Source organism: Podarcis cretensis (genome assembly GCF_951804945.1).
Source record: "Podarcis cretensis genome assembly, chromosome: 13".
Classification (NCBI taxonomy): Eukaryota; Metazoa; Chordata; class Lepidosauria; order Squamata; family Lacertidae; genus Podarcis; species Podarcis cretensis.
This window is the reverse complement of record NC_137182.1, coordinates 51,208,680-51,235,003: the sequence shown is the minus strand read 5'-3', so window position 1 is coordinate 51,235,003 and position 26,324 is coordinate 51,208,680. Positions and strand designations below refer to the sequence as shown.

General features: G+C 47.5%; 2 protein-coding genes across 2 annotated transcripts; both read left to right on the top strand.

Moving 5' to 3' along the window:
- The first annotated feature begins 76 nt into the window (after positions 1-76).
- On the top strand, positions 77-8,539 carry NEDD8 (NEDD8 ubiquitin like modifier). Its single transcript, XM_079952239.1, has 4 exons — positions 77-551; positions 3,373-3,420; positions 5,032-5,114; positions 8,022-8,539. Exons 1-4 carry the CDS (start codon positions 534-536, stop codon positions 8,110-8,112), a joined length of 240 nt encoding a protein of 79 aa, XP_079808365.1. The 5' UTR covers positions 77-533; the 3' UTR covers positions 8,113-8,539.
- Positions 8,540-13,188: 4,649 nt separating this feature from the next.
- MDP1 (magnesium dependent phosphatase 1) lies at positions 13,189-20,644 on the top strand. Its single transcript, XM_079952216.1, has 6 exons — positions 13,189-13,514; positions 16,069-16,129; positions 17,930-18,040; positions 18,882-18,989; positions 20,159-20,244; positions 20,463-20,644. Exons 1-6 carry the CDS (start codon positions 13,478-13,480, stop codon positions 20,540-20,542), a joined length of 483 nt encoding a protein of 160 aa, XP_079808342.1. The 5' UTR covers positions 13,189-13,477; the 3' UTR covers positions 20,543-20,644.
- Positions 20,645-26,324: the final 5,680 nt, after the last annotated feature.

Sequence of the window (26,324 nt, the reverse complement as noted above, 5' to 3'; positions counted from 1 at the left end):
GGGCAACGGCGGAGAGGGGTTTCTGCCGCAGTGCCTGACGGGAGATGTAGTCCGAATGAATTGAAGGCGGGGAGCGCGAAGCAGAAGTGAATGGCTGGAGAGCAATTAGGCAAGGCCGGAATTATAGTCCCGCCCATTAAAGCGACGGCTGCTGCGGCAGTATGGAACAAAATGCGCGGGAGACGTAGCTCGTAAAGGTTCACTTGTGTAGAAAGGACTCCATCTCCCATAGTGCACTGCGGGTCAGTCAGCGAAAGGGGTGTCGAAGAGGTGAATTCAAGCGGGGGTTCAACCACGGAGCAACGCCGCCGCACGCTTTATCTCGAGCTCTAAACGTCTTTACTGGTTTCCTTTTTTAAAAAAAAAAAAGCGAAAAAGACTGGAAGGCCTTTTGTGTGTAGGGAGGAGGGAATACTCCGAAGCGGAAGTGACGTCAGATAGGCCGGAAGGAGCGCGGGAGCGTGAGGGGAACAGCGGTCCTGTTCTGCTTCCGAGGTCAGAGGTCGCGCGGCTGACTGAAGAGGCTGGTCACGATGCTGATCAAAGTGAAGGTAAGGGAGGCTCTCGGCGGTTCCCCACTGGGGAGAGGGGTGGGAGAAGACCCGGGGGGGGGTCACCTCCCCGTGCCCCGGGGCATGACGGGAGAGCTTGGCGGCTCCCCTCGCCCCTGCCGCGGTGCATTGTGGGGCACCTGCGGGCATCCCTCGCCCCCGTCCAGCCCTGGATGTGTTGCGGGTGGGGCTCCTCCCTTGGCCAAGGGCAGAAAGAGAGGCTCCTCCCTCAGCTTCCTCCTGCAGGCAGGAGGCAAACAGGTAGAGCTCTCCCCCCCCCCAGTCTTTTCACTGCGCTTGGGACCGCTTCACCTGCTGGATTTCCGCCTGCCATGCATCCTGACTCCTTCATCTCCTCGCAGGTGCCTAGGCTATGGAAAGGCTGGTCCATGTCATTTCAGACCTCAAAACTAAGCTGGGTCGGAATAAAACATCACAGGAGATATTTATTAAATTTTTTCCAAATTAATGCAAAAAACAAAAACGCACAAAGCATAACAAAAGTACAAAAAAAACCCCAAAACAAATGTAATTTTCATTACTTATTTCCATTAACTTATTTCCCAGACCTCCTCTCACCTCCCCCTTTTGTATTCCAGTTCAAATTCTTAACTCAGCAAATCCTTATTGGAACTTGTTATAGCTTATTTTAACTTATTACTCAACCTTTACATTACAGCTGGTAACCACTTAATTTCTGTCCAACATCAATCTAACATTCATTAATTTTACAATATTTCTGCAAATAGTCTTTAAATTTCTTCCAATCTTCTTCCGCCGACTCTTTTCCCTGGTCTCGGATTCTGCCGGTCATTTCTGCCAGTCCCATATAGTCGATCATCTTCATCTGCCATTCTTCCCGGGTAATAATATTATGTTATATTATTGCAACTTTAATGCAATATTAAAAGGTCAAAATAGGGGGAAATCCCAAAGTTTGTACAGTAACCGACTTTTCTGTCTGGGTCAAAGCCTAAGCAAAATCCTTGTATGATAGCGGGGAGCTGATAGTCAGATATATAAGCCTTAGGAGATGCCCAAAATTTGGGAGTCATTGAAAAGGCACAATTGCCAGAGTACCACAGCTATATATACTAACTGGTACCACTTGGGCATAGTAAGCTCACAGTGACTGACACTTCATTTTTACAAACCTTTTGGACCTAATTTCTGTCACCAAATTGCACATAAGATGGTGCTGAAGAGCTCCACTCAGTGGTGAAACCGGAGGAAATGTTTAGTTGAAACTGCATCATTTTCATCTGCAAACCCAACATTGAATTTTGGAGCTATTGCCCAAGGTACAATTTTTAAGTATTTTGTCACTTAATGCTGGGATCAAATAGGGCTCATGAGTTCTGCTGGCACAGAGATAGCAAGCTCTTTTTTTGTCATGACTGTTGCTAGCACTGCTTCAAAGGTGGGAAAGGTGCCAGGGGAATTCATTGAACTGGGGTGCCACCACCCAGAAGGCTCTAGAATAGGCTTCCCCAGACCTTGTGCGCTCTAGACATTTTGGACTACAACTCCCACCAGCCCCAGCCAGCACTGGTGAGGGGACTTGTAGTTCAAAACATCTGAAGGACACTGGATTGTGGAGGAAAGCCTGTACATCTTATACCTTGCCTACAGTTGTTCATGTTGTAGGGGCACTCACAAAAGAGCTTCCTTGGATGTTCTTGCTGCGCTGGGGGGGAGAGAATAAACGGGAAAAGGTGCTCTGTTCAGATGGAGTTCTAGGCCAGGCATTTCCTTTAAGCATCTTTTCCTTTTCCTTTCTCCTCCTTGTTGGCAAACTTTCCGCCAAATGGGGAGCTACCTGCTCTGCGTGTGAATCTCGAGGCTTGCCGATCATCAGGCCGCACCCCAGGAATCCCATTTCATGAAAAATGCTAACGCCACAGTCTTCTGCTGATTTGACAGGACTTGCTTCTGGGTTTCAGAGCCAGCAGCCGTGCAAAGGGAAATGGTTATAACCCAGTGTTTTACATTTCCCCCAACTGCTTTGACATGCATTGGGATGCTGCCTGTCTCCCACTTCCTCTGGTGTTCAGGTTGGAGATGGGTGGAAAGATTGCCTCCCGTTTTAAATCTGAGTTGTGGATTGTACAGGGCAGAAATGGAATGAGCCGGGAATGTTGGAGTGAGGGGTTCTGGGATACTGTCTCTGGTTCATGGGGGAAGAAGAAAGCCGCAAGATCCAGTTCTGAGCGTGATCAGAGAGAGGAAGGTTCTAATGAATTGGGTCCGGGGAGATGGTGGGAGCTACGGACGCAGGTGGCGCTGTGGGTTAAACCACAGAACCTAGGACTTGCCGATCAGAAGGTCGGCAGTTCGAATCCCCGCGACGGGGCGAGCTCCTGTTTATTGGTCCCTGCTCCTGCCCACCTAGCAGTTCGAAAGCACGTCAAAGTGCAAGTAGATAAATAGGTACCACTCCAGCGGGAAGGTAAACGGCGTTTCCGTGTGCTGCTCTGGTTCTCCAGAAGCAGCTTAGTCATGCTGGCCACAGGATCCGGAAGCTGTACGCCGGCTCCCTCGGCCAATAAGGCGAGATGAGCGCCGCAACCCCAGAGTCGGCCACTACTGGATCTAATGGTCAGGGGTCCCTTCCCTTTACCTTTACAATCCTGATGCAGAATGAGACGGGAATTTGGGGAGGGCCGTAAGCTCTCAAAAAGCACCCAGCCCCACCCTTCTTTGGGCGTAGCAGGAGGAAAAAATGCCTTGTCTTCTAGCCTTGCTGCCTGAAGAGGTGGCTGAATCATTGTGGGGGAGATGGGTGGCTGCTGGTGTCTCAGGCCTCTCTCTTTTGTTCCAGACGCTCACCGGAAAAGAGATTGAGATTGACATAGAACCCACAGACAAGGTACCTCGGGCAGACAAACATGGCGGGTGGGATGGTGGTGGTGATAGTCGTGCCCTGCACCTACCAGGGAATCACCTGCTTGGTTTTTCCATATGGAGAGGGACATATTATTTGCCCTGGTGTGTGGGGCTGGTTTGCGTCGCTGTGGGTCCTGCCCAGGCCCTCACACCACGGCAAACAACAGGTCTCTCCCTTCCTCCACTGGCTGAGATCAAACAGGCCCCCACTCCCTGTTGAACTTCCAGTGTGAAACAGGCATTTTAAGTGAGGTTTTTTCCCCCTGATCTTGGGTTCCTTTTTGCAATGTATGCTGTATCCCTGCTGTACACCTCTTAGAAACTACAGCATTAAGTGGTACGTAAATTATACTCTGGGGGACGCGGGTGGCGCTGTGGGTAAAAGCCTCAGCGCCTAGGACTTGCCGATCGAACGGTCGGCAGTTCGAATCCCCGCGGCGGGGTGCGCTCCCGTTGCTCGGTCCCAGCGCCTGCCAACCTAGCAGTTCGAAAGCACCCCCGGGTGCAAGTAGATAAATAGGGACCGCTTACCAGCGGGAAGGTAAACGGCGTTTCCGTGTGCGGCTCTGGCTCGCCAGAGCAGCGATGTCACGCTGGCCACGTGACCCGGAAGTGTCTTCGGACAGCGCTGGCCCCCGGCCTCTTGAGTGAGATGGGCGCACAACCCTAGAGTCTGTCAAGACTGGCCCGTACGGGCAGGGGTACCTTTACCTTTACCTTTAAATTATACTCTGAGGATGAATGGATCGATCCAATTGTGGAGGGAAACGGGGCTTGTTGGTTGGTACCCATGCCCTCTTTCTTCTGGCCCCCACCCCCCCAGGCGTGGCCTGTTATCAGCCTGGCCAGATGGTGGAGCTATTCCTCCTCTGCCGTCTTGCCCTCAGGTAGTGGGCAATGAGACGTGTTTGCCAAGGGCGTCCCTCCGTCCTCTTGAAAGGTCAGCCAGGACTTTGCTGGGGAAGCGTGACACCTCCTTCACAACTGAACCACAATGCCCATCCACCTCCCAGTCACATTGGTCCCATGTGAGAAACATTTGAGAGGTTCTTTTTTTAAAAAAAAAATAATTTTTATTAAGTTTTCCATTTAACAATCCAATCATATCACATTAATTATTCCAAATTATACCAATACATATCATAAAGTCCAAATATTTTGCCAAATTATATATTTTTGTTGGGGGTTCCCATGCTGCCAGTTCAGTAACTGAACAAGAAACATTTGAGAGGTTCATCAGATCCTTCGGGGCCACATTCAGCAGCTTTGGGGGCAGAGGCCACAAGGACATAGCTGTCAACTTTTCCCTTTTCTTGTGAGGAATCCTATTCAGAATAAGGGAATTTCCCTTGAAAAAAGGAAATGTTGACAGCTATGCAAGGATGGGGAGGCCCAAATGCTCAGATGTTGTCCTTTGTGATAGCGAAACGGATTGAAAGAGTCCAGCAGGCCGTCCCCCCCCCCCCGCCCCCGGAAATGAGTTTTCCCTCTGTCAGCCTTGCCCACTAGTGTTACATCTAAAAACTGCTCTGGATAGACTGTGACCCTTTTCTGTTCTTCTCTCTCTCTATCTCTCTGCCCCCCTTCCCCCCAGGTGGAGAGAATAAAGGAGCGAGTGGAAGAAAAGGAGGGAATCCCGCCACAACAACAGCGCCTCATCTACAGCGGCAAGCAGATGTGAGTGCACCGGCAGCAGTGGCTGCTTCCCAGTGTATTGTGGGGAATGCCTGGCTTTTGTAGTGCTGCTAGGGTGGAAGCAGTGGCTGCCCTAGGGCATTGCGGGATAATTGTTTTATCCCGGGTCTCATCAGGCCAAGCCACAGCACCCGGCCCTACAGGTATGGGGTCAGGTGAAAACCTGGCTTAGCCGTAGCGGGGGTTGCAAGCTTGGAAAACACAGGGCAAAGTACTGCAGTAGACGGCGCTTTGGAAAGGCATGGCAATAATAATAATAATAATAATAATAGTAATAATAATAATAATTTTTATTTATACTCTGATCTCCCCGGCCAGAGCCAGGCTCAGGGCGTCTAACGCCAATAAAATTACAATAAAACATAATAGGGGAGGAACAAACAAACAAACAAAAACCAGTTTATTAAAATGCGGGTTAAAATACCATTTAAAATGCAGCCTCATTTTAATAGTAGCCCATAAGTCAAAACCATTAGGGAGAGGGAAACATAAGGGTCAGGCTGAGTCCAAACCAAAGGCCAGGCGGAACAGCTCTGTCTTGCAGGCCCTGCGGAAAGATGCAAGACCCAGCTGATTTGTCAGCCCCTTTCAAAACGCTGCAGAGCGCTTTGCAAAGCATTTTACAAGGCTAGCGTGCGACAGAAAAATCACCTGATGCTATTGTGGCATCAGGTGGTGGCCCCACGAGGGGTGGAGGAGATAACGATCTCGCCCTCTGGCATTTCTATGCTGCCTTTCCATGAAAAAACACCCGCAAAGGTGGATAGCGACAATAACAGCCGCAATATTTTATTTATTAGATGTATATATATTTTTAAAAAGCAATATTGCAAGAATGCCATATGAGCATGAGGGGGTAAGAGCAGAGAGAAAAAAGCCAGTTTAGAAACGTAATTTCATTCAAAAAGCAGTTGAGGCCAAACACTTGCTTTAAATGAAAAGGGTTTTCCCTACTAGAAGAGGGTCATCAAGAAAAGTGCTAGACCAGCCTCCCTCAGCAGGACCTTCCAAAATTTGGGATCAGCCACTTCAATTGAAATTCCTGCATTACAGGGGGTCGGACTAGATGTTGACATCCATTCCAACTTTATAATTCTGCGAAAGCCCTTCTTCACATTCCTGCCAAACACATTCCACATATCAGTGGCAGAGAGACAATATTAATAATAATAATAAATGTTTATTTGTATCCCGCCCTCCTCGGCTGAGGCCAGGCTCAGAGCGGCTAACATCATAAAACAACACAATACAGTGGTGCCTCGCAAGACGAAATTAATCCCTTCCGCAAGTCTCTTCGTCTAGCGGTTTTTTCGTCTTGCGAAGCAAGCCCATTGACGGCTTAGCGGATTAGCGCTATTAGCGGCTTTTAGCGGATAAGCAGATAAGCGGCTTAGCGGCTTAGAAAAAGGGGGGGAAAGGGGGAAAAAACCCGCAGGAACTCGCAAGACATTTTCGTCTTGCGAAGCAAGCCCATAGGAAATTTGTTTTGCGAAGCACCTCCAAAACAGAAAAACCTTTTGTCTAGCGGGTTTTCCACCTTGCGAGGCATTCGTCTTGCGGGGCACCACTGTATGCATAAAAACAGACATCAATTAATTAAAATACATCTTAAAATTAATTCAGACAAGTTAAAATCTGGGCAGGTGGCAGTTATCAGGTTGGAGTTGAGAGTGGTTAATACTTGCCAGGACCAACTGTTTACACTGCTGCTACAAGGACCTGTGAGTGAGTTGGGGGTCTCCTTTGGGCTTGGTTAATACAAAGGAAAGTAAGTCAAACTGTATCTTGCCCAAAGGCCTAGCGAAACAGCTCCGTCTTACAGGTACTGCGGAAAGATGCCAAATCCCTCATTGTCTCTGGAAGGTCCAAGCACCCCTGGCCACCTCAGAAGGACAGTTGCAATGTACTACACAATACATCTGTGAAGACCTTATCCCAGCCTTTGCAAATCTGGAGCCCTCCAGAGGTTTGGCAAGTCTGATGCAGGGGAACGCTGGAAAAGAAAATTACCTTGTGCAAAATTGTTTGCCTCAGTTAATAATGAATGAAATAACATTATTATGGGCCAAGCCCATTTGCTTCCTTCAACGATATCTTATTATTGGGGTATGAGCAAGGTAAAAATATTATTATTACAGTGGTACCTTGGGACGTGGGTGGCACTGTGGGTTAAACCACAGAGCCTAGGGCTTGCCGATCAGAAGGTCGGCGGTTTGAATCCCCTCGACGGGGTGAGCTCCCGTTGCTCGGTCCCTGCTCCTGCCAACCTAGCAGTTCGAAAGCACACCAGCGCAAGTAGATAAATAGGTACCACTCTGGTGGGAAGGTAAATGGTGTTTCCGTGCGCTGCTCTGGTTCGCCAGAAGTGGCTTAGTCATGCTGGCCACATAACCCGGAAGCTGTACACCGGCTCCCTCGGCCAATAAAGCGAGATGAGCGCCACAACCTCAGAGTCGGTCACGACTGGACCTAATGGTCAGGGGTCCCTTTACCTTTACCTTGGTTTCCGAAAGCATTCTTAAACCAAGGTGTGTTTTCCCATAGCAGCGAGGGACTCAATTTACAAACGGAACACACTCAACAGGAAGCGAAACATGTTCTTATTCCAAAGCAAAGTTCACAAACCGAAACACCTACTTCCGGGTTTGCAGCGTTCTGAATCCCAAGTTGTTCATAAACTAAACTGTTCTTAAACCAAGGTACCACTGTACTGCTACTTGGTAAGTAACAGCCGCAATGTGTCGCGCTGTATTAAGTGCCTGTTGCTGTATTCCGCCAGTCTGTAGAGCCCCAGCCCCTGGGGCTTATGGGAGTTGTAGTCCAGAACATTTGTAGGACTCCAGCCTGGCCCAGGGCGCTCTAACCACTCCTGCCTTCTTCTCTTCCCAGGAACGATGAGAAAACGGCCGCCGACTACAAGATCCAGGGCGGCTCTGTGCTCCATTTGGTCTTGGCGCTACGAGGGGGAGGCCTGCGATGATAGCGCACCCGTCCCTCGGCACGTCCCCCTCTCCCTCCCCCCCTCCCCACAAAGGACAGATCTGCCGTTTGCATGTGGGACACCGCCAGGCAGCGCATAGCTATCCTCCCAAACCCTTTCTTCCTCCCAGATCCAGGAAGAAAATGGCCGCTGCCCACCACTCCAGAGATCTTCCGCAAGCTGTCATTTTAGGGAGGTGCCATTTAGCAGGGGCATTGGGGGGGAATCCATGGTTTGTTGCCTTCCTGGGGGATCCCGCCGGCCCCGATCCTCATGCATTTCCACCCTGGCGACTTCTCAAGTGCTGCCTATGCTCATTGGCTGTGTTTTGCCTCCCCTCGTTCAAATGTCCTTCTCCCTGCCCCCCCCCTTTCCCGCGGTTGAAATGGCTGAATGTTAAATAAAGGTGTTTCACGTGGTTTCTTGAGTTGCAGGCTCATGACTGTGTTCGACTTTGCTTACAATGTGCCTTTCTCACTGGGGTATTCGGGATCCTCAAGTCAAAAGCGGCTCAAAAGGCATTTCCTTTCCTCTGGGATGCACATGGGTAGGCAAACTAAGGCCCGGGGGCCGGATCCGGCCCAATCGCCTTCTAAATCTAGCCCATGGGCAGTCCGGGAATCAGCGTGGGGCCTGCCTGGTGTTTTTACATGAGTAGAATGTGCTCTCTTATTTAAAATGCATCTCTGGGTTATTTGTGGGGCATAGGAATTCGTTCATTATTATTTTTCAAAATATAGTGCGCCCCCCCCCCCGGAATGTCTGAGGGACAGTTGACTGGCCCCCTGCTGAAAAAGTTTACTGACCCCTGCTATAGCATGTATGTTTGTACAGTGGTGCCTCGCAAGACGAAAATAATCCATTCCGCGAGTCTCTTCGTCTTGCGGTTTTTTCGTCTTGCGAAGCAAGCCCATTAGCGGATTAGCGCTATTAGGGGCTTAGGGGCTTAGCGTATCAGCTGATAAGCGGCTTAGCATATCAGCTCATAAGCGGCTTAGCGTATCAGCTCATAAGCGGCTTAGCGGATCAGCTGATAAGCGGCTTAGCGGATCAGCTGATAAGCGGCTTAGCGGATCAGCTGATAAGCGGCTTAGCGGATCAGCTGATAAGCGGCTTAGCGGATCAGCTGATAAGCGGCTTAGCGGATCAGCTGATAAGCGGCTTAGCGGATCAGCTGATAAGCGGCTTAGCGGATCAGCTGATAAGCGGCTTAGCGGATCAGCTGATAAGCGGCTTAGCGGATCAGCTGATAAGCGGCTTAGCGGATCAGCTGATAAGCGGCTTAGCGGATCAGCTGATAAGCGGCTTAGCGGATCAGCTGATAAGCGGCTTAGCGGCTTAGAAAAAGGGGGGAGGGGGAAAAACCCGCAGGATGAAGACATTTTCGTCTTGCGAAGCAAGCCATAGGAAATTCGTTTTGTGAAGCACCTCCAAAACGGAAAACCCTTTCGTCTAGCGAGTTTTCCGTCTTGCGAGGCATTCATCTTGCGGGGCACCACTGTACAGTGGTACCTCGGGTTACATACGCTTCAGGTTACAGACTCCGCTAACCCAGAAATAGTGCTTCAGGTTAAGAACTTTGAATCAGGTTGAGAACAGAAATCGTGCTCCGGCAGCGGGAGGCCCCATTAGCTAAAGTGGTGCTTCAGGTTAAGAACAGTTTCAGGTTAAGAATGGACCTCTGGAACGAAGGAAGTACTTAACCCAAGGTACCACTGTATATGTATGCACAGGGCAACAAGGGCTAACAGAGCTGCAGTTCCCAGATTTTTTTGCGGAGGGAACCAACCCCTCCCGTTGCAATGTTTAAGGCGGCTTTTATTGGGTCAGAACCACAGCCGGCCAAATAAATGTGGAGTCCGCTGGGCTATTAAGTATTAACACAGGCTTATAGAGAAACATTCCTTCGCCTTAGTTTTACACAGGCTTAGAAATTAAATTTCAGCTCTGTTATCAGAACTGGATGCCTGACTCGGCATGAAGAGTTTCTGCTACCTCTCACTGACCCAAGGCGGAGTTTTTCCTTCGCAAACATTCCCTGTACAGTCTGAGTAAGCGGATTCTCCTAGCAAAATCCTTCTGCAGCAGCCTCTTTTTACAGCTCTCCACACGTGGGCTGCCTGTCCGTGTATACATCAGGACGTTCCCCCACTATATCATTTATACGAAAGGATGGTGTTGGAAGCAGAGCAAACTCCCCAAATGTTCATTTCCTGTTGTGAAATTTCTAGGGTTTGTGAGGATTTTTGCCTTATTTGGATGAGAGAAAGCACTGGCGCCAGGGAGCTCGACTGCAGATCCTTGCTGTGTGACTTGACGTCGATCCAGGGGTAGCCAATGGCATTGCCTCTGGGTGTTGAACTACAACTCCCATCATCCCTGGCCATTGGCCGTTCTGCCTGGGCGCATGAGAGTTGGGAGTCCAACATCCAGACAGCACCACGTTGGCGCTCCCTGCCAAAGGTAAAGGTAAAGGGACCCCTGACCATTAGGTCCAGTCGTGACCGACTCTGAGGTTGTGGCGCTCATCTCGCTTTACTGGCCAAGGGAGCCGGTGTACAGCTTCCGGGTCATGTGGCCAGCAGGACTAAGCCGCTTCTGGCGAACCAGAGCAGCGCACAGAAACGCCGTTTACCTTCCCACCGGAGTGGTACCTATTTATCTACTTGCACTTTGACATGCTTTCAAACTGCTAGGTTGGCAGGAGCAGGGACCGAGCAACGGGAGTTCACCCCATCGCGGGGATTCGAACTGCCGACCTTCTGATCGGCAAGTCCTAGGCTCTGTGGTTTAACCCACAGCACCACTGGCATCCCTCTGCTCCCTGCCATAGGCTGCTCCAAACTGCATCCTGTTTCCTCAAAACACTTTCCTTGTGTCTTTTAAACACAGGAGATGCCACATGGAAGATGTCACAGCTTGTTCCCAGAAATGGCTGGTCCTGTACAATCCTAAATAGGTCTGCCCCACTCTTCCTCTGACATCTGAGGTTCATAGCTCTGGATGACTTTCTCAGACAGAGCTCTTCTTAACACTGTATCTAGCAAATCTGGATGCCACAGATGTATTTATTTAGGTGGTTTTAAGGCAAACTTCCATGTTTTGAAGAAAACCGCTCCGGCAGTTTATGACGTCCTAAAAACAGCTTGAAGGCCAAATATAAAACCTGCAGTAAAAAAAAATCTTAAATCACTTCTGATATTCTGCTATGTCCCCTTTAATCCCAACAGAAAGATCACTGTCGCATTATTTAAAGAGGTGCCTGAATTAGAAAAAAATATTTAAAGCATGCCCAAAATAAAAAAAAAACATTTTTTAGAGAGGTGCCCAAAATAAAACTAAATAGCACCCAAACTAGAATGTTATATAGCACCCAAATTTACATTTTGTTTAAAGAGGTGCCCAGGTTTTAAATATATATTTATACAGAGCCCAAATTAACATTTTATATATTGCACCGAAATAATAATCCTTTAAAGAACAGCTGCAATCAGAATTTTATTCAAAGTGTGCGCAAAATTATTATTTATTTCATGTCTATATCGCTTTGTATTTTAAAGAAAAAATCTCAAAGCAGTTTACAGCATATTATTAAAACTTCAATAAAACAATCCAGAATCAAACATTTCTGAAGCAAATCAAATATAGAGTATACAGCCAAAGCGACATAATTAACAGAAAACTAAAATATTACCTTAAAAGATTTCAAAATAAAACATTACAAAGGAGGTCAACTACAGAAGACATGTTTGGTACAAAAACAAATCTTAAACATTTCAAAAGGAAAAAAGGAACATGGCTAAATGTTTGTTTTTTTAAAAAATAATATTTATTAAAGTTTCAAAAAAGTTACAAGAATAAGAAAAAAAAGCAAAAAATACAAAATACAGAAAAGTAAAAACAATTAAAAACAAATCAACCTTTCCATATCTTGTCTTTCATTCACTTGTTTCCCTGACCTCCTCACACCTCCCTTTTTTGTATTCTAGTTCAATTAGTTATTTCAGCAAATCCTTTCCATTTTTGCTTTTATCTTAATAGTTTATCTTAATATATTATAACTTTACATTCTCACCTATTAACAATCCATTTTTACATACTCCTTTGTAACATTACTGCTAAAACCACATAACTTCATTCCAGCATCCTTCTAACATTCCTTAAATTTACAATGTTTCTGTAAACTGTCTTTAAATTTCTTCCAATCTTCCTCCACCGACTCTTCTCCCTGGTCTCGGATTCTGCCAGTCATTTCCGCCAGTTCCATGTACTCCATCACCTTCATCTGCCATTCTTCCCGGGTGGGTAGATCTTGTGTCTAGAAACATGGCTAAAGGTAAAGGTAAAGGTACCCCTGCCCGTACGGGCCAGTCTTGACAGACTCTGGGGTTGTGCGCCCATCTCACTTAAGAGGCCAGGGGCCAGCGCTGTCCGGAGACACTTCCGGGTCACGTGGCCAGCGTGACGAAGCTGCCCTGGCGAGCCAGCACCAGCGCAGCACACAGAAACGCCGTTTACCTTCCCGCTGGTAAGCGGTCCCTATTTATCTACTTGCACCCGGAGGTGCTTTCGAACTGCTAGGTTGGCAGGCGCTGGGACCGAGCAGCGGGAGCGCACCCCGCCGCAGGGATTCGAACCGCCGACCTTTCGATCGGCAAGTCCTAGGCGCTGAGGCTTTAACCCACAGCGCCACCTGCGTCCCATGGCTAACTTAGATTAATTTAGAATTAACTTAGATTAACTTAGATTAATTTAGAAACATGGCTAAATGAAGTCAAATCTAACATACGCATTTAAAGCAGCATCATTAACAAGAGAAGAAAATATGATCCTTAGCATGACAAAAATCCACCGTCCTCGCCTTTCCCTCGCTGCCAGTTCCTGCAACAATCACAGCCCATCCTTTTCTATATATAAAAAAGGGGGGGTGGAGTCCTGCTGTGTTGGCAATCTCCTGCCCCCGCCACAACCCCCCCCGGGACTGAAGGGGTTAACCTCGGGACTGAAGGGGTTAACCCGGGGGCGGCCCTGGAACGCTCTCGCAGCCGCTGTTTGCATCCGGAGCTTCCGCAGCAGCAGCAGCACGTGGCTCCTCGGCGATCAAGTGAAAGAGGAAGCGCCCGAGTGACAGGCAGCCTGTCATTCATCCGCCGCCGCCGCCGATCTGCTAGTTCCTGGAGGGCCGGATTCTGCAGCTCCCGTTGCTCCTCGCAGGAAGAAAGCGGGGGCCTGATTCGCAGCTCCGACGGCCCCTGATTGCCCCCTTTTTAAAAAAAAAAGAGAGAGAGAGAGGAGCAAAGTCTTTTATTCCCCTAGAGTGCGACCCCTACTTTTCCTGTTTTTGCTTCCTGGAAATAGAAAGCAGATGAGCAAACGGCCGGCGCTGGTTGTGTTTGACTTGGGTAAGTTGCTCCGTCGTTGCTTTGGGGCTCATCCTGTATGTGTGTGTGTGTGTGTGTGTGTATGTGTACACACACACACATACACACACAAACATCCCTGGGAATAAGGACCCTTGAAGTCTGCGGGGGGGGGGTCCTAAGTTTGGGGTGAAAGAAATTTCCATCAACCAACTGGTCGGGGACAGACGGTGGCGCTTGGGGGGGGGGACTGTCATCGCACCACTCCTTGGTGTGTGGAGTGCCGCAGCGTGCGATACTCTCCCCCATGCTTTTCAACATCTTTATGCGCCCCCTCGCCCAGCTTGTCCGGAGTTTTGGACTGGGCTGCCATCAGTATGCTGATGACACCCAACTCTATCTGTTGATGGATGACCATCCTGACTCGGCCCCAGACACACTGACCAGATGTTTGGAAACTGTGGCTGGATGGTTATGTGGGAGCCGGTTGAAGTTAAATCCTTCGAAGACAGAGGTCCTTTGGCTGGGACGAAACAATATGGGACTGGGGGGGGGGGGCAACTGCCATCTCTTGTGGGGGCGCAATTAGTGCCAGCACTGTCCATTAAGAGTTTGGGTGTAATCTTTGACACCTCCCTCTCCATGGAGGCGCAGATTGCAGCTATAACAAAGGCGGCATTTTTTCATCTCCGCCAAGCTAAGCAGCTGACTCCTTACCTCTCTCGCCCTGACCTAGCCACTGTGATCCACGCGACGGTCACCTCCAGACTGGATTATTGTAACTCGCTCTACGTGGGGCTGCCCTTGAGACTGTCCCAGAAACTCCAGCGGGTGCAGAATGCCGCGGCGAGACTCCATACGGGGTCATCGCTGCGAGATCACATTCACCCGGTACTATACCAGCTGCACTGGCTCCAGGTGGAGTACAGGATCAGGTTTAAGGTGCTGGTTTTAACCTTTACAGCCCTATACGGCCTAAGACCCTCGTACCTACAGGACTGCCTCTCCTAGTATGTCCCACGGAGGAACTTACGGTCTTCAAACAAAAACATCTTGGAGGTCCCGGGCCACAGGGAGGTTAGGCTGGCCTCAACCAGAGCCAGGGCTTTTTCGGCTGTGGCCCCGATCTGGTGGAATGCTCTGTCACAAGAGACTAGGGCCCTGCGGGTCTTGACATCTTTCCGCAGGGCCTGCAAGACAGAGCTGTTCCACCAGGCCTTTAGCCAGGGCACAGCCTGACTCCCTCTGGCAATCTTCACAGAACTCTAGCCCAATGGTTGCCATTAATCTGATTTGAACTGATTTTATAATGAAATGATTTTAGAATGTTGTATCATTTTACTGTTGTTAGCTGCTCTGAGCCCGGCTTCAGCAGAGGAGGGCGGGATAGGAATAAAATATTATTATTATTATTATTAACTCCCAAGGAAGTTCCAAGATCCCACCGTTTTGCTTTCCGCCCGGAACAGCTTTGCCACAGCCAGAGGTTCAACAGGTGTAGTTCTCCCATGTTGTGTTTGTTCAAGGCCTTTATTCCTTCCTGCTCTGCAATTGTTATGTTAAGGTGGGGGTGGGGGAAATCCAGGTGGCCCTCCAAGCTCCTCTGTCTGGCCCCCAGGGCTTTCACCTTGGACCAAACACCCTCCTCACCCTCAGCCCCTACTGAGCATGAGGCTCTTAATCTCAGGTCACCTTGGGCAAAACGTTCCTTCCTTGCACGGGGTTGGACTAGATGACTGCAGGAGTCCCTTCCAACTCGACAATTCTATACTCTTCCTTCATACCCTCCTGGAGTATTTCTGCCTGGAAATGTATCCTTCAACTCTGGTAGTTGCCTAGATGGAGGGATAGCCAGGGGGTGTTGGGGTGGGAATGTCGAAACTAGCGCACTCTACAAAGGTAAAATTCGCACTCGTTGCCCCATCCATTTCTGCCTCCGCCCGCTTTGCACATGTGGCCCCCAGAAAGTTGTCCGGCCCTCAGAGCTTAAAAATTAATATGCAAAAGTTTAAGGATAATAATATACTAAGGATGGAATAGATAGGATAATAATATACTAAGGATGGAATAACAAATAAAGTGAATAACGCAACAATAACAAAAATAATTGTAGGTAAAGAAGATCACACATGGGTGGGCTGTGGGGGAGGAGGTGAAGGGATTAATGGAAATTGTTAAAGATTGGTATAGGATTTAAGAGATTTAAATTTTTATAAAGATTCTATAAGGAAAGCAGAAAGCAGCAAGCAATATCAAGTAAAGGTATCAGAGAGGAGATCGGTGGAAATGAAAACATGAGACTTGTGGTTTTGTTACATATGATTTTATTCTGGAGTTGTCTGTTTATTTTGGCGTTGTTTGTTGTAAAGAATGTATATTATGTGAATAAAATAATAAAGGAATCAGAGGGTTGTCTGGCCCTCGGGCTGAAGATCCCACCCCCCATAGATTCTGCCTTCAACAAGCAGAATCTGTGTAGTAAAAGGAGACAATTTGGGAAGAATGGGAATGAGTGAAGCAGGCGAAAAACATGAAATTTTATGCTTATGTTTTGGGGGTTAGGGGAATTCAAGGTCAACTGACCTCTCTCTTACAGATTACACCCTGTGGCCCTTCTGGGTAGACACCCACGTGGACCCTCCCTTCCAGAAAAGCAGGTGAGATCTTTAGATGAAGGGTGGAATACAAATTTAATAAACAATAATAATAATATGGAGTGTTTATAGGACTGGTAGTGTTTTTGAGGGTGTTTTTCTGCAGCATCTCATTGACCAGGCATAGGCAAACTCGGCCTTCCAAATGTTTTGGGACTACAATTCCCATCATCCCTGACCACTGGTCCTGTTAGCTAGGGATGATGGGAGTTGTAGTCCCAAAACATCTGGAGGGCCGAGTTTGCCTATGCCTGTCATTGACTCACACTGATGTGCATTTTAATCTGTTTTTAGTTCATTTTCATTTCTCAAAACTCTTAAATTATTGTTGTTAATTCTTCTTACTGGTAATTGCATTGTTTTCTCCTTTTAGCAAACCTCTTTGAGGGGTTGGTTGTTGTTGTTTTTTACAATAAATTTTTACAAATTTTATGAAATAAATAGTGATGGATTTATACTGGGCGGTCCGCACACATTGTACCGCTTATTAGATTCCCTGATGCGATGTTTCTCTAAGGTTACCACGTCTTTGTCATCTGTGTGGGCAACTGTTGTGCTATAACACAACAAAAGGGGCAAAATAAATACATAAACTGGAACGTTGTTTATATCTCCCTGGTCCTGAATGGGGTAACTGTGCCCCTGAAGGACCAGGTGCACAGCCTGGGAGTCATTCTGGACTCACAGCTGTACATGGAGGCGCAGGTCAATTCTGTGTCTAGGGCAGCTGTCTGCCAGCTCCATCTGGTACGCAGGATGAGACCCTCCCTGCCTGCAGACTGTCTCGCCAGAGTGGTGCATGCTCTGGTTATCTCCCGCTTGGACTACTGCAATGCGCTCTATGTGGGGCTACCTTTGAAGGTGACCCGGGAACTGCAACTAATCCAGAATGCGGCAGCCAGACTGGTGACTGGGAGCGGCTGCCAGGACCACATGACACTGGTCTTGAAATACCTACATTGGCTCCCAGTACGTTTCCGAACACAATTCAAAGTGTTGGTGCTGACCTTTAAAGCCCTAAACGGCCTCGGCCCAGTATACCCGAAGGAGCGTCTCCACCCCTGTTGTTCTGCCCAGACACTGAGGTCCAGCTCTGAGGGCCTTCTGGCGTTTCCCTCATTGCAAGAAGCAAAGCTACAGGGAACCAGGCAAGAGGGCCTTCTCGGTAGTGGCACCCGCCCTGTGGAACGCCCTCCCAGCAGATGTCAAAGAGATAAACAACTACCTGAAATTCAGAAGACATCTTAAGGCAGCCCTGTTCAGGGAAGTTTGTAATGTGTGACATCTTAGTGTATTTTTGGTCTTTGTGGAAGCCGCCCAGAATGGCTGGGGAAACCCAGCCAGTTGGGCGGTGTACAAATAAATAATAATAATAATAATAATAATAATAAAGATGCAGGATTTCATCAGCAGGTTATGGGGCATGTGCCAATTGGGGTGTCCAAACCCCAAAACAATGTCGAACGGGAGTTCTGCTTCTAACTTCCCTGAAACCATCATGAGCACAAATTGTCACTAATGCACAATACAAAGGGCTTTTCAGGGAGCTGTTTATTCCCCCCAAATGGGGTGAGAAACTGATGTTTGTTTTATGCTTAAAGGGCTCTGTGCCCCTAGAAGCCATGCAGCTGGCAGGAACCCAACAGGGGAAACTCTCCTTTGTGTCCTGGGGAAAACGGTATCTGTTGGATTTCTGCATGGCATGTTAAAAACACATATACAGTACCATCCCCACACTTTTTTGTGTGTGTTTTGTTTTAAAGGCAACAAACTTCACGACTCTTTTGTCAATGTTCCCCTCAGCGATGGCTCAATACGAGACCGCAACGGGCGACCCATAAATCTGTACCCCGAGGTGCCGGCTGTGCTGGAGCAGCTGCATGCGGAGGGGATCCCTATGGCGGCTGCCTCACGGTGAGTCCAGATCCTGCACCCATCTGTTGTGTGACTAGTCCCTAGGAAGTCCTTTTAAGTGTGTTTGTGGGACAGTTTACTGGCTTGCTTTTCTTTCGTGTCCTTGATTTCACTACGCATTTTGTGTTCTCCTTTTGCGCTTTCGTGTTGTGAACCGCCCTGCGATCTTCGGATCGCGGTGCTATTTTCCTAGAAAAAGGAGGAACTCACCGTGAACGCCTCCCTTGTTCTCTTACAACGGCAGGGGGAAATCCCTGAGCTTACAAATTTAACCTTGGTTGACAATGGGAGAAAATGGAAGAATGCGCCTTTGGGGGTGAGGTCAAGATGTTGCCTGATGTTGCTGCAGAGACAATACAGGAAAGACATGTTTTGTTGCAGCCGGGGCAGAGTAAGGCGTCCAGTTGCATCGTGGTATTTCTTTTCTCCGTTCTCCTCCCAGCGGTCATTTCTCCTCAGGTCCCTGCCATAGCTATCATGCGTCCCTTATTTGGCGGGACAGTCCCTTATCCCAGCGCCATGTCCCGCTGCTGTCCCTTATTGATGAGGCTTCGTTTGGCTGCTGGCTGGGCTTTCTGCCTTTGGCTCGGAAGGGCTCAGAAGTTGAACATACCTGTGCCCGGAAAATCCCTTATTTTGGCTGCTGATCCCTTATTTTCGAGGCTGCTGGTCCCTTATTTTCAAATCTGTAAGTTGACAGCTATGGTCCCTGCTACGGATGCACGACTTGACTGCCCGTCTCCAGGCACTGCGGTCATCTGCAGGGGGGGGTTATTTAATAAACAAGACTAATAAGCGATCTCAAATATGAATCTCTCCACCCCTCCCTCTCTCTTCCTAGGACAGGTGAGATCCGAGGGGCTAATCAGCTGTTGGATCTTTTCGGCCTGAACCGCTTCATCCGCTACGCCGAGATCTACCCAGGCAGCAAAGTCACTCACTTTCAGAAGTAAGGGAAGACCTACATCATGGTGGGGGGCACATGGGGGGGGTGGCTGTGAAAACAGTAGCCTGGACCAGCTGGGCCATTGGCTCTTTGTACGCCCCCACAGTGATGTCCACCAAGTTCCGTCCATTTCTTGGGCCTAATCCTGCCCACCGGTTGGTTTACAGTGGTGCCTTGCAAGACGAAAAGAATCCGTTCCGCGAGTCTCTTCGTCTAGCGGTTTTTCCGTCTTGCGAAGCAACCCTATTAGCGGCTTAGCGGATTAGCACTATTAGCGACTTAGCGGCTATTAGCGGCTTAGCGGCTTAGAAAAAGGGAGAAAAAAGCAAAAAAAATCACAAGACTCGCAAGACGTTTTCGTCTTGCGAAGCAAGCCCATAGGGAAATTCGTCTTGCGAAGCACCTCAAAAACGGAAAACCCTTTCGTCTAGCGGGTTTTTCGTCTTGCGAGGCATTCATCTTGCGGGGCACCACTGTATTTGAATTTTATTATTATTACAGTCCAGTTCTGGCTCACTTACAATATCAGGAAAATCATAAAACACAACAGGAATACATTGAATTGCAATCGGGTATAACAGAGACAGTTCAGATATAGTGGCATTTAAAAATATATATTACACTAAAATACAGTGGTGCCTCGGGTTAAGTACTTAATTCGTTCTGAATGCCTGTTCTTAACCTGAAACTGTTTTTAACCTGAAGCATTACTTTAGCTAACGGGGCCTCCTGCTGCCACCGCTGCACGATTTCTGTTCTCATCCTGAAGCAAAGTTCTTAACCCAAGGCAGTATTTCTGAGTTAGCGGAGTCTGTAACCTGAAGTGTAGGTAACCTGAAGCGTATGTAACCCGAGGTACTACTGTATAGCCTAAAATTGTCATTTAAAACCTTAATCATTTTGGTATTACGGTTTAATCCAGCCCCTGTGGCAGTTTATTTCCTGGGGTAAATTCCTAAAAAAAAAAGCTCACCAACTTCAATCCTAAAAAAATGTTTAACGACTTTGGTTGGCCCTTTGGTCGGCCCTCAGGGCGCTTCACTTCATCAAATCTGGCCCTCTGTGGAAAAAGTTTGGACACCACTGACGGAGGGCACCCCATTGGCAAAGCTGGTCTATGGGAGGGACGGGACGGCGAGTTCTCATTCTGCCCCCCGCCTGTTCCTCCTCAGGTTGTCTCAACAAACCGGGGTTCCCTTTTCGCAGATGCTCTTCTTCGACGACGAAAGCCGCAACATTTATGACGTCAGCAAATTAGGTAACGGGGAGAAATGTGCCCGCTGCGTGTGACCCCCTCGCTCCTAGGCGGCGGAGGCTGCTGTCTGTGGGGCAAAGGGGGCACCCGCCTCACTCTTGGGAGCTGCTGTAGGTCAGTGGAGACCCCAAGCGGACCCCAAGGCTGACTCTGAATAAGTCAGCTTCCTATGGGGGGGGGAGATGTGCAATCTATTTCCCCCCTATTTCGCTTCCACATAGGTGTCACGTGTGTCCTCGTCCCCAACGGCATGAACCTGTCCCTCCTGAAACAGGGCCTAGAAGCCTTCGCTCACTCCTGAGTGCCGCTGCGGCTGACGCAAACCGAACCTCTCTCGTCATGTGTGGAGTGTGTTAGCGGGGACGGGATTTTGACCCCGTGCAATAAATCCTCTACGTGTTTCCCTGCCGTGCATCTTTTTACACGCGTGTGAACAGCCTGGACATACCTGATAGGCACCTTGCTTTAGCGTTCCCAACGCAAAGGAAGGATTGGACTCTGATTAATAAAAGACAGTGGAACCTTGGGTTAAGTACTTAATTCGTTCCGGAGGTCCGTACTTAACCTGAAACTGTTCTTAACCTGAAGCACCACTTTAGCTAATGGGGCCTCCAGCTGCTGCCATGCCGCTGGAGCACGATTTCTGTTCTCATCCTGAAGCAAAGTTCTTAACCTGAAGCACTATTTCTGGGTTAGCGGAGTCTGTAACCTGAAGCATATGTAACCTGAGGTACCACTGTACACACTATGCTTGGCCAGCAAGACTCTGGGGAGAGGTGCCAATAATAATAATAATTCTCTCTCCACCCATCGGCCCAGGTCGTTTTATTCACAAAAGGACTTTTTACACAGTGTTTGTAAGAACCAATCAGGTTTCCTCTAAACGTTTCAAAAAACCCCACATGGGACAAAGTCAGACAGGAAGAAATCCTGTTAACTACAAAGTCTACTTTGAGCATGCATACATATCTGAGAGTAAATAAAACGGGACTAGAGGAATGCATTCAGCAAAACCCCAGAAGTCATAAACAGGCAGGGAAGGATGGCGAGGAAAAGAGTATTTACCATCTCCTTGTGAACTCTCTTCCTGGCCCTTAAGGTAAAGGTAAAGGGACCCCTGACCATTAGGTCCAGTCGTGGCCAACTCTGGGGTTGTGGCACTCATCTCGCTTTACTGGCCGAGGGAGCCGGCGTACAGCTTCTGGGTCATGTGGCCAGCATGACTAAGCCGCTTCTGGTGAACCAGAGCAGCGCACGGAAATGCCGTTTACCTTCCTGCTGGAGCGGTACCTATTTATCTACTTGCACTCTGACATGCTTTCGAACTGCTAGGTTGGCAGGAGCAGGGACCGAGCATCGGGAGCTCATCCCGTTGCGAGGATTCGAACAGCCGACCTTCTGATCGGCAAGCCCTAGGCTCTGTGGTTTAACCCCCAGCGCCACCCAAACTACATCAAAGAAGCTACCTACTATCTTTATGATCCAGGATGCCTGATGAACCAACTGGCAACTGGTCTGTGTTTAGAATGCTTATACGTGCCTTTCAGGTAGAAAGCAAATGGCAGAGGTGGAGAGGCTTGTGGGATTCGATCAGAACCTATTGTCAATAGATCACACCCAGTCAGTGCAATGCTTTCATCGCAGACACAATGGCCTGCTTCATTTTTCATAATTCCTCATAGCAATCCCACCTGACCCCCACACTCTGGATATCTGCACCCCTACACCTTGCCACGCTCCTGTCCCCCAACAACTGATCCACGTCCCCTCCAGATTCCGAGCCGGCAGAAGACGACAGGCACTGTGAAAGCGGGGGGGATGTTCCAGTTTTATTCATTTGTCTGCTTTGTAAAATTCATGCACTGCTTGACTGTAGAAAGGCAACGACAACAATGTCGGAAGTGGTTTATAAACAGAATAAAACAATGAAATCAAAGGGAAAAGAATCGGTTGAGAAATACCTAAAGGATTTTTTAAAAAGCCACATCAACAATAAGATAAAAACCAGATTAAAATGCATGTCAACATGCTATGCTTCTGGATAGCCTTGCCTAAACAAATATTTTTAACAGGCACCAAATAACGTAATAATAATATAATAATTTATTATTTATACCCCGCCCATCTGGCTGGGTTTCCCCAGCCATTCTGAGCGGCTTCCAATAGAATATTGAATGAATGAATTTTATTATTTTGGTCACAGACCAGTTCCAGCCCACATACAATATCAAGGAAGTCATAAAACATGATAGGGATACATTTGAATTTGCAATTAGGTATAAGAGGGACAATACAGATATAGCAACAGTTTATATAAATTAAAACTTAGTCATTAACATATAACCTAAAATTATCATTTAAAACCTTAATCATTATGATAGCACAGCTTGTTCCCTAAGTTTTATGGCAATTGCACAGAATTTGGCTACCCTTAACGTGATCTAAGGATCCTTGTCCAATAGAATATTTAAAACACGATAAAACATCAAACATTAAAAACTTTCCTAAACAGAGCTGCCTTCAGATGTCTTCTAGTTGTTTATTTCCTTGACACCTGGTGGGAGGGTGTTCCACAGGGCGGGTGCCACTACCAAGAAGGCCCTCTGCCTGGTTCCCTGTAACTTGGCTTCTCGCAGTGAGGGAACCGCCAGAAGGCCCTAAGTGCTGGACCTCAGTTTCCAGGCTGAACGATGGGGGTGGAGACACTCCTTCAAGTATACTGGGGCAAAGTCATTTAGGGCTTTCAAGGTCAACACCAACACTCTTAATTGTGCTTGGAAATGTTCTGGGAGCCAATGCAAGTCTTTTACGACTGGTGTTATATGGTCCCAGCAGCCGCTCCCAGTCACCAATCTGGCTGCCGCATTCTGGATTAGTTGCAGTTTCCGGGTCACCTTCAAAGGTAGCCCCATGTAGAGCGCATTGCAGTAGTCCAAGCGGGAGATAACTAGAGCATGCACCACTTTGGCCAGACAGTCTGCGGGGAGGTAGGGTCTCATCCTGCGTACCATGTCGAGATGGTAGACAGCTGCCCTGGACACAGAATTGACCTGTGCCTCCATGGACAGCTGTGAGTCCAAAATGACTCCCAGGCTACATTCCTGTGTCAGCCTTTTCCAACTTTGCACCTTCCAGTTGTTTTGGAATACAACGCTCCTTCACTGGAGGTTTTTAAGCAGAGGTTGGGTGGCCATCTGCTATGCATGCTTCAGTTGAGATCCCTGCATTGCAGGGGTTGGACTAGATGACCCTGGGGTCCCTTCTAACTCGACAATTCTACCACTCTGTGAACTCTGGGCTGATGGGAGCTGCAGCCCCAAACTTCCTGAGGGCTCCAGGTGGGCCAAAACTGTCTGGTGGGTTGCTGATTTCTCATTGGCTGAGGTAGGCAGGAACAGGTTGAGGCTCGCTTCCTCTCTCTCTCTCTCACTGTGGGATGAGACATTTATTTATCGCGTAAAATTGATATAACGTTTGTTAAGAACCAAGCGCAGAGAACAAAGGAATACACAGGAGAGTCGGCAGAATTGTGCTTCTTGCAATATCTTTACTCTGCTCTTTCAATCAGGCAATGCAATGCATCTCCTAAAAGTCATGAGTAGTGTGGATTTGTTTTTGCTTTCTGTTTTTTTAAATGCAATATCAGGTCAGTCAGGCCCAATGCTCCCCCCCCTCCTTTTTTATTATTATTAAAAGCAATGGCCAGGCCCTACAGTCTTTCACCCTCAATATGCTCACAGTGCTTGAGCTGCAGTTACTGCTGGGGAAGGTGTACTTTGCACATGGCCAGAGACATGCTTGTCATTGTTGTAAACAAACATTTGCCCTTGTTCCCCTATGGGGTGTCCAAGAGCCCATATACGTAGGTTCCCTATTGGTAGGAGAAAATAACAGAGGCCAACCAGAGAATATTGAGAAGCAAAGCAGCTAGTAAGCCTGATCTTTATTGATCTATTGCGACAGGGTGCTCCCCTCACATGCAGGAAAGGAGGAGGAACCCAGAACAAAGGTGTGCCTGTCCTTATATAGACATTTTAAATTCCCTGCCCTGGAGCTCAAGACCACCCCTCAAATACATCATAGAAAAGGCGGTCTACAGCAGAAATCTGAGTGCATTGTTTATCTCGTCTTACAGGTTACCTGTTAATGCTCACTTGATTGGATACCCAGAGGAGCCTTATTTCCTGGGCCAGGTCATAGGCTCACACCCTATTCGAACACAGACATACCCTTAAGACAGGATTTGTGAAGGAAAAGACAATGGGGAGGCTTTTCAATTTTCCTTTGATCTTGCAGAGAAAGCATTTGGTCAGTTTGGGAATCAAAAAACGGTTTCAGGTCGGTCTTCCTGTGCTGATCTATGTATGTGCTTGGTTGGTACATTTATGAACATTTATTATATATCTAAGACTTTAAAATTCTTATCACATCTTCAATTCATGTTTTATTTAAACAACAACAATACATTAAGGAAAAGGTGTGAATGCCCTGAGCCAAGTGGGAAGAGACATGTCAGCCAGATTACAAAGAAGTGCTTTTAACATCTAGGGGATTCTAGATGTTTTTGGATGTCAGCCTCAGCCAATAAAACAGGGATGATGGGAGATAGGAGTCTTAAAACAGAGGAGAATCAATGGATCTCCATATCCGGTATAGTAAACATGGAAAATCAGTGTTAAAAGGAGGGGAGCTCCTCCCCTAATTCTCTCCTCCACAGTGGAAAGCTATACCTGTTTAAAAAAAAAAAAATTAAGATTTTAAAAATTACAGAAAAAAAGAGAATAATAACAATCAAGGGGAAAAAAAGAAAAAACAATACATATAAAAAAAATCATCAAAAACCAGAAAACATAAGAAAAAAGATAAAAAACAAATCAAACCTGTACATCACTTGCTTACATCCACTTATTTCCTTGACCTCCTCACACCTCCCATTTTTGTATTCTGATTCAATTTGTTATTTCAGCAAATCCTTCCAACCTTATTTTTATCTTAATAATTTGTCTTAATATACTATAATTTCACATTCTCTCTTTCACCAACTCATTTTTACTTAACCCTTTATGTCATTTCTACTAAAACCACGTAATTTTCTTTTCCCAACATCTTTCTACCAATCCTTAATTTTGCAATATTTTTGAAGATAAACTTCAAATTTTTTCCAATCTTCTTCCACCGACTCTTCTCCTTGGTCCTGAATTCTGCCAGTCATCTCAGCCAGTTCCATGTACTCCATCACCTTCATCTGCCATTCTTCCCCGGTGGGTAGATCTTGTGACTGGAAAGCTATACCTGTTGGATTGTTAAATTTCCCGCAGCTTTTTCAAGATCGGGGCGCTATTATGGGATGGGTGGGGCAGCTCGGGGTGGAGACCTTCAAACTGCAGGCAAAATGATTAATGTGGACTCAGTCCCATAAAACCAGGTAGATCATATGGCCCCTGTACGAAATGGATATTCATAATTTAATTTCGAGACTACAAAATTCTGTTTCAGGATTGGAAAGACGTTCTTTAGGGCGGCGCGGCTCCTTTAAGAGAGGGAGGGGGAAGAGAGGGAGAGACATCACGTCATATGATTTCCCTGCCCACGTTTTTGTCCCGTGCCCAGATTTGGTCCAAAGAGATACCATTAATTGGACGCTCCCCGCAACCTCAACTTCCGGTTTCCATTGTAAAACCACCTCCCATGTGCGGGGCAAGCGTGGTGGAGCGATGTCGGAACCTATGGTTAAAAACCAATCCCAATTGCCAAAATCCAAACAGGGCGAGAGGTTCTCCTTTCGCAGCTGCTCTTTGAAGCAGCCATGATGTTTGTTTGTTTTTAAATTAAAAAAAAAATCCGATCACTGGGTTGGTCCCAGTCTTCTAGAGTAAGTTATTTGCACTGAATTCCAAATTAAATCAGTAGGACTTGGGCCACGATTAATTAGCCTCATTGGGAATTAACTGCAATTAATAAATGAGTCTCGGTAGAACCCATTTTCTTAAAAAATGCAATTCCACTCCCATTTCCCCGCACGTAAGAGGAGTGTAGCCAGTTCTAATTGGGAACCTGATGTCTCTATAAAGAACTACGAAGAC

Excerpts from the sequence above, each read along its gene's own strand:
- NEDD8 (XM_079952239.1), top strand. Across the intron at positions 3,421-5,031 it reads ACATAGAACCCACAGACAAG|GTGGAGAGAATAAAGGAGCG; the intron begins GTACCTCGGGCA and ends CCTTCCCCCCAG. Across the intron at positions 5,115-8,021 it reads ATCTACAGCGGCAAGCAGAT|GAACGATGAGAAAACGGCCG; the intron begins GTGAGTGCACCG and ends TTCTCTTCCCAG.
- MDP1 (XM_079952216.1), top strand. The coding sequence starts at position 13,478 with ATGAGCAAACGGCCGGCGCTGGTTGTGTTTGACTTGG. Across the intron at positions 18,990-20,158 it reads AAAGTCACTCACTTTCAGAA|GTTGTCTCAACAAACCGGGG; the intron begins GTAAGGGAAGAC and ends GTTCCTCCTCAG. Across the intron at positions 20,245-20,462 it reads TTATGACGTCAGCAAATTAG|GTGTCACGTGTGTCCTCGTC; the intron begins GTAACGGGGAGA and ends GCTTCCACATAG.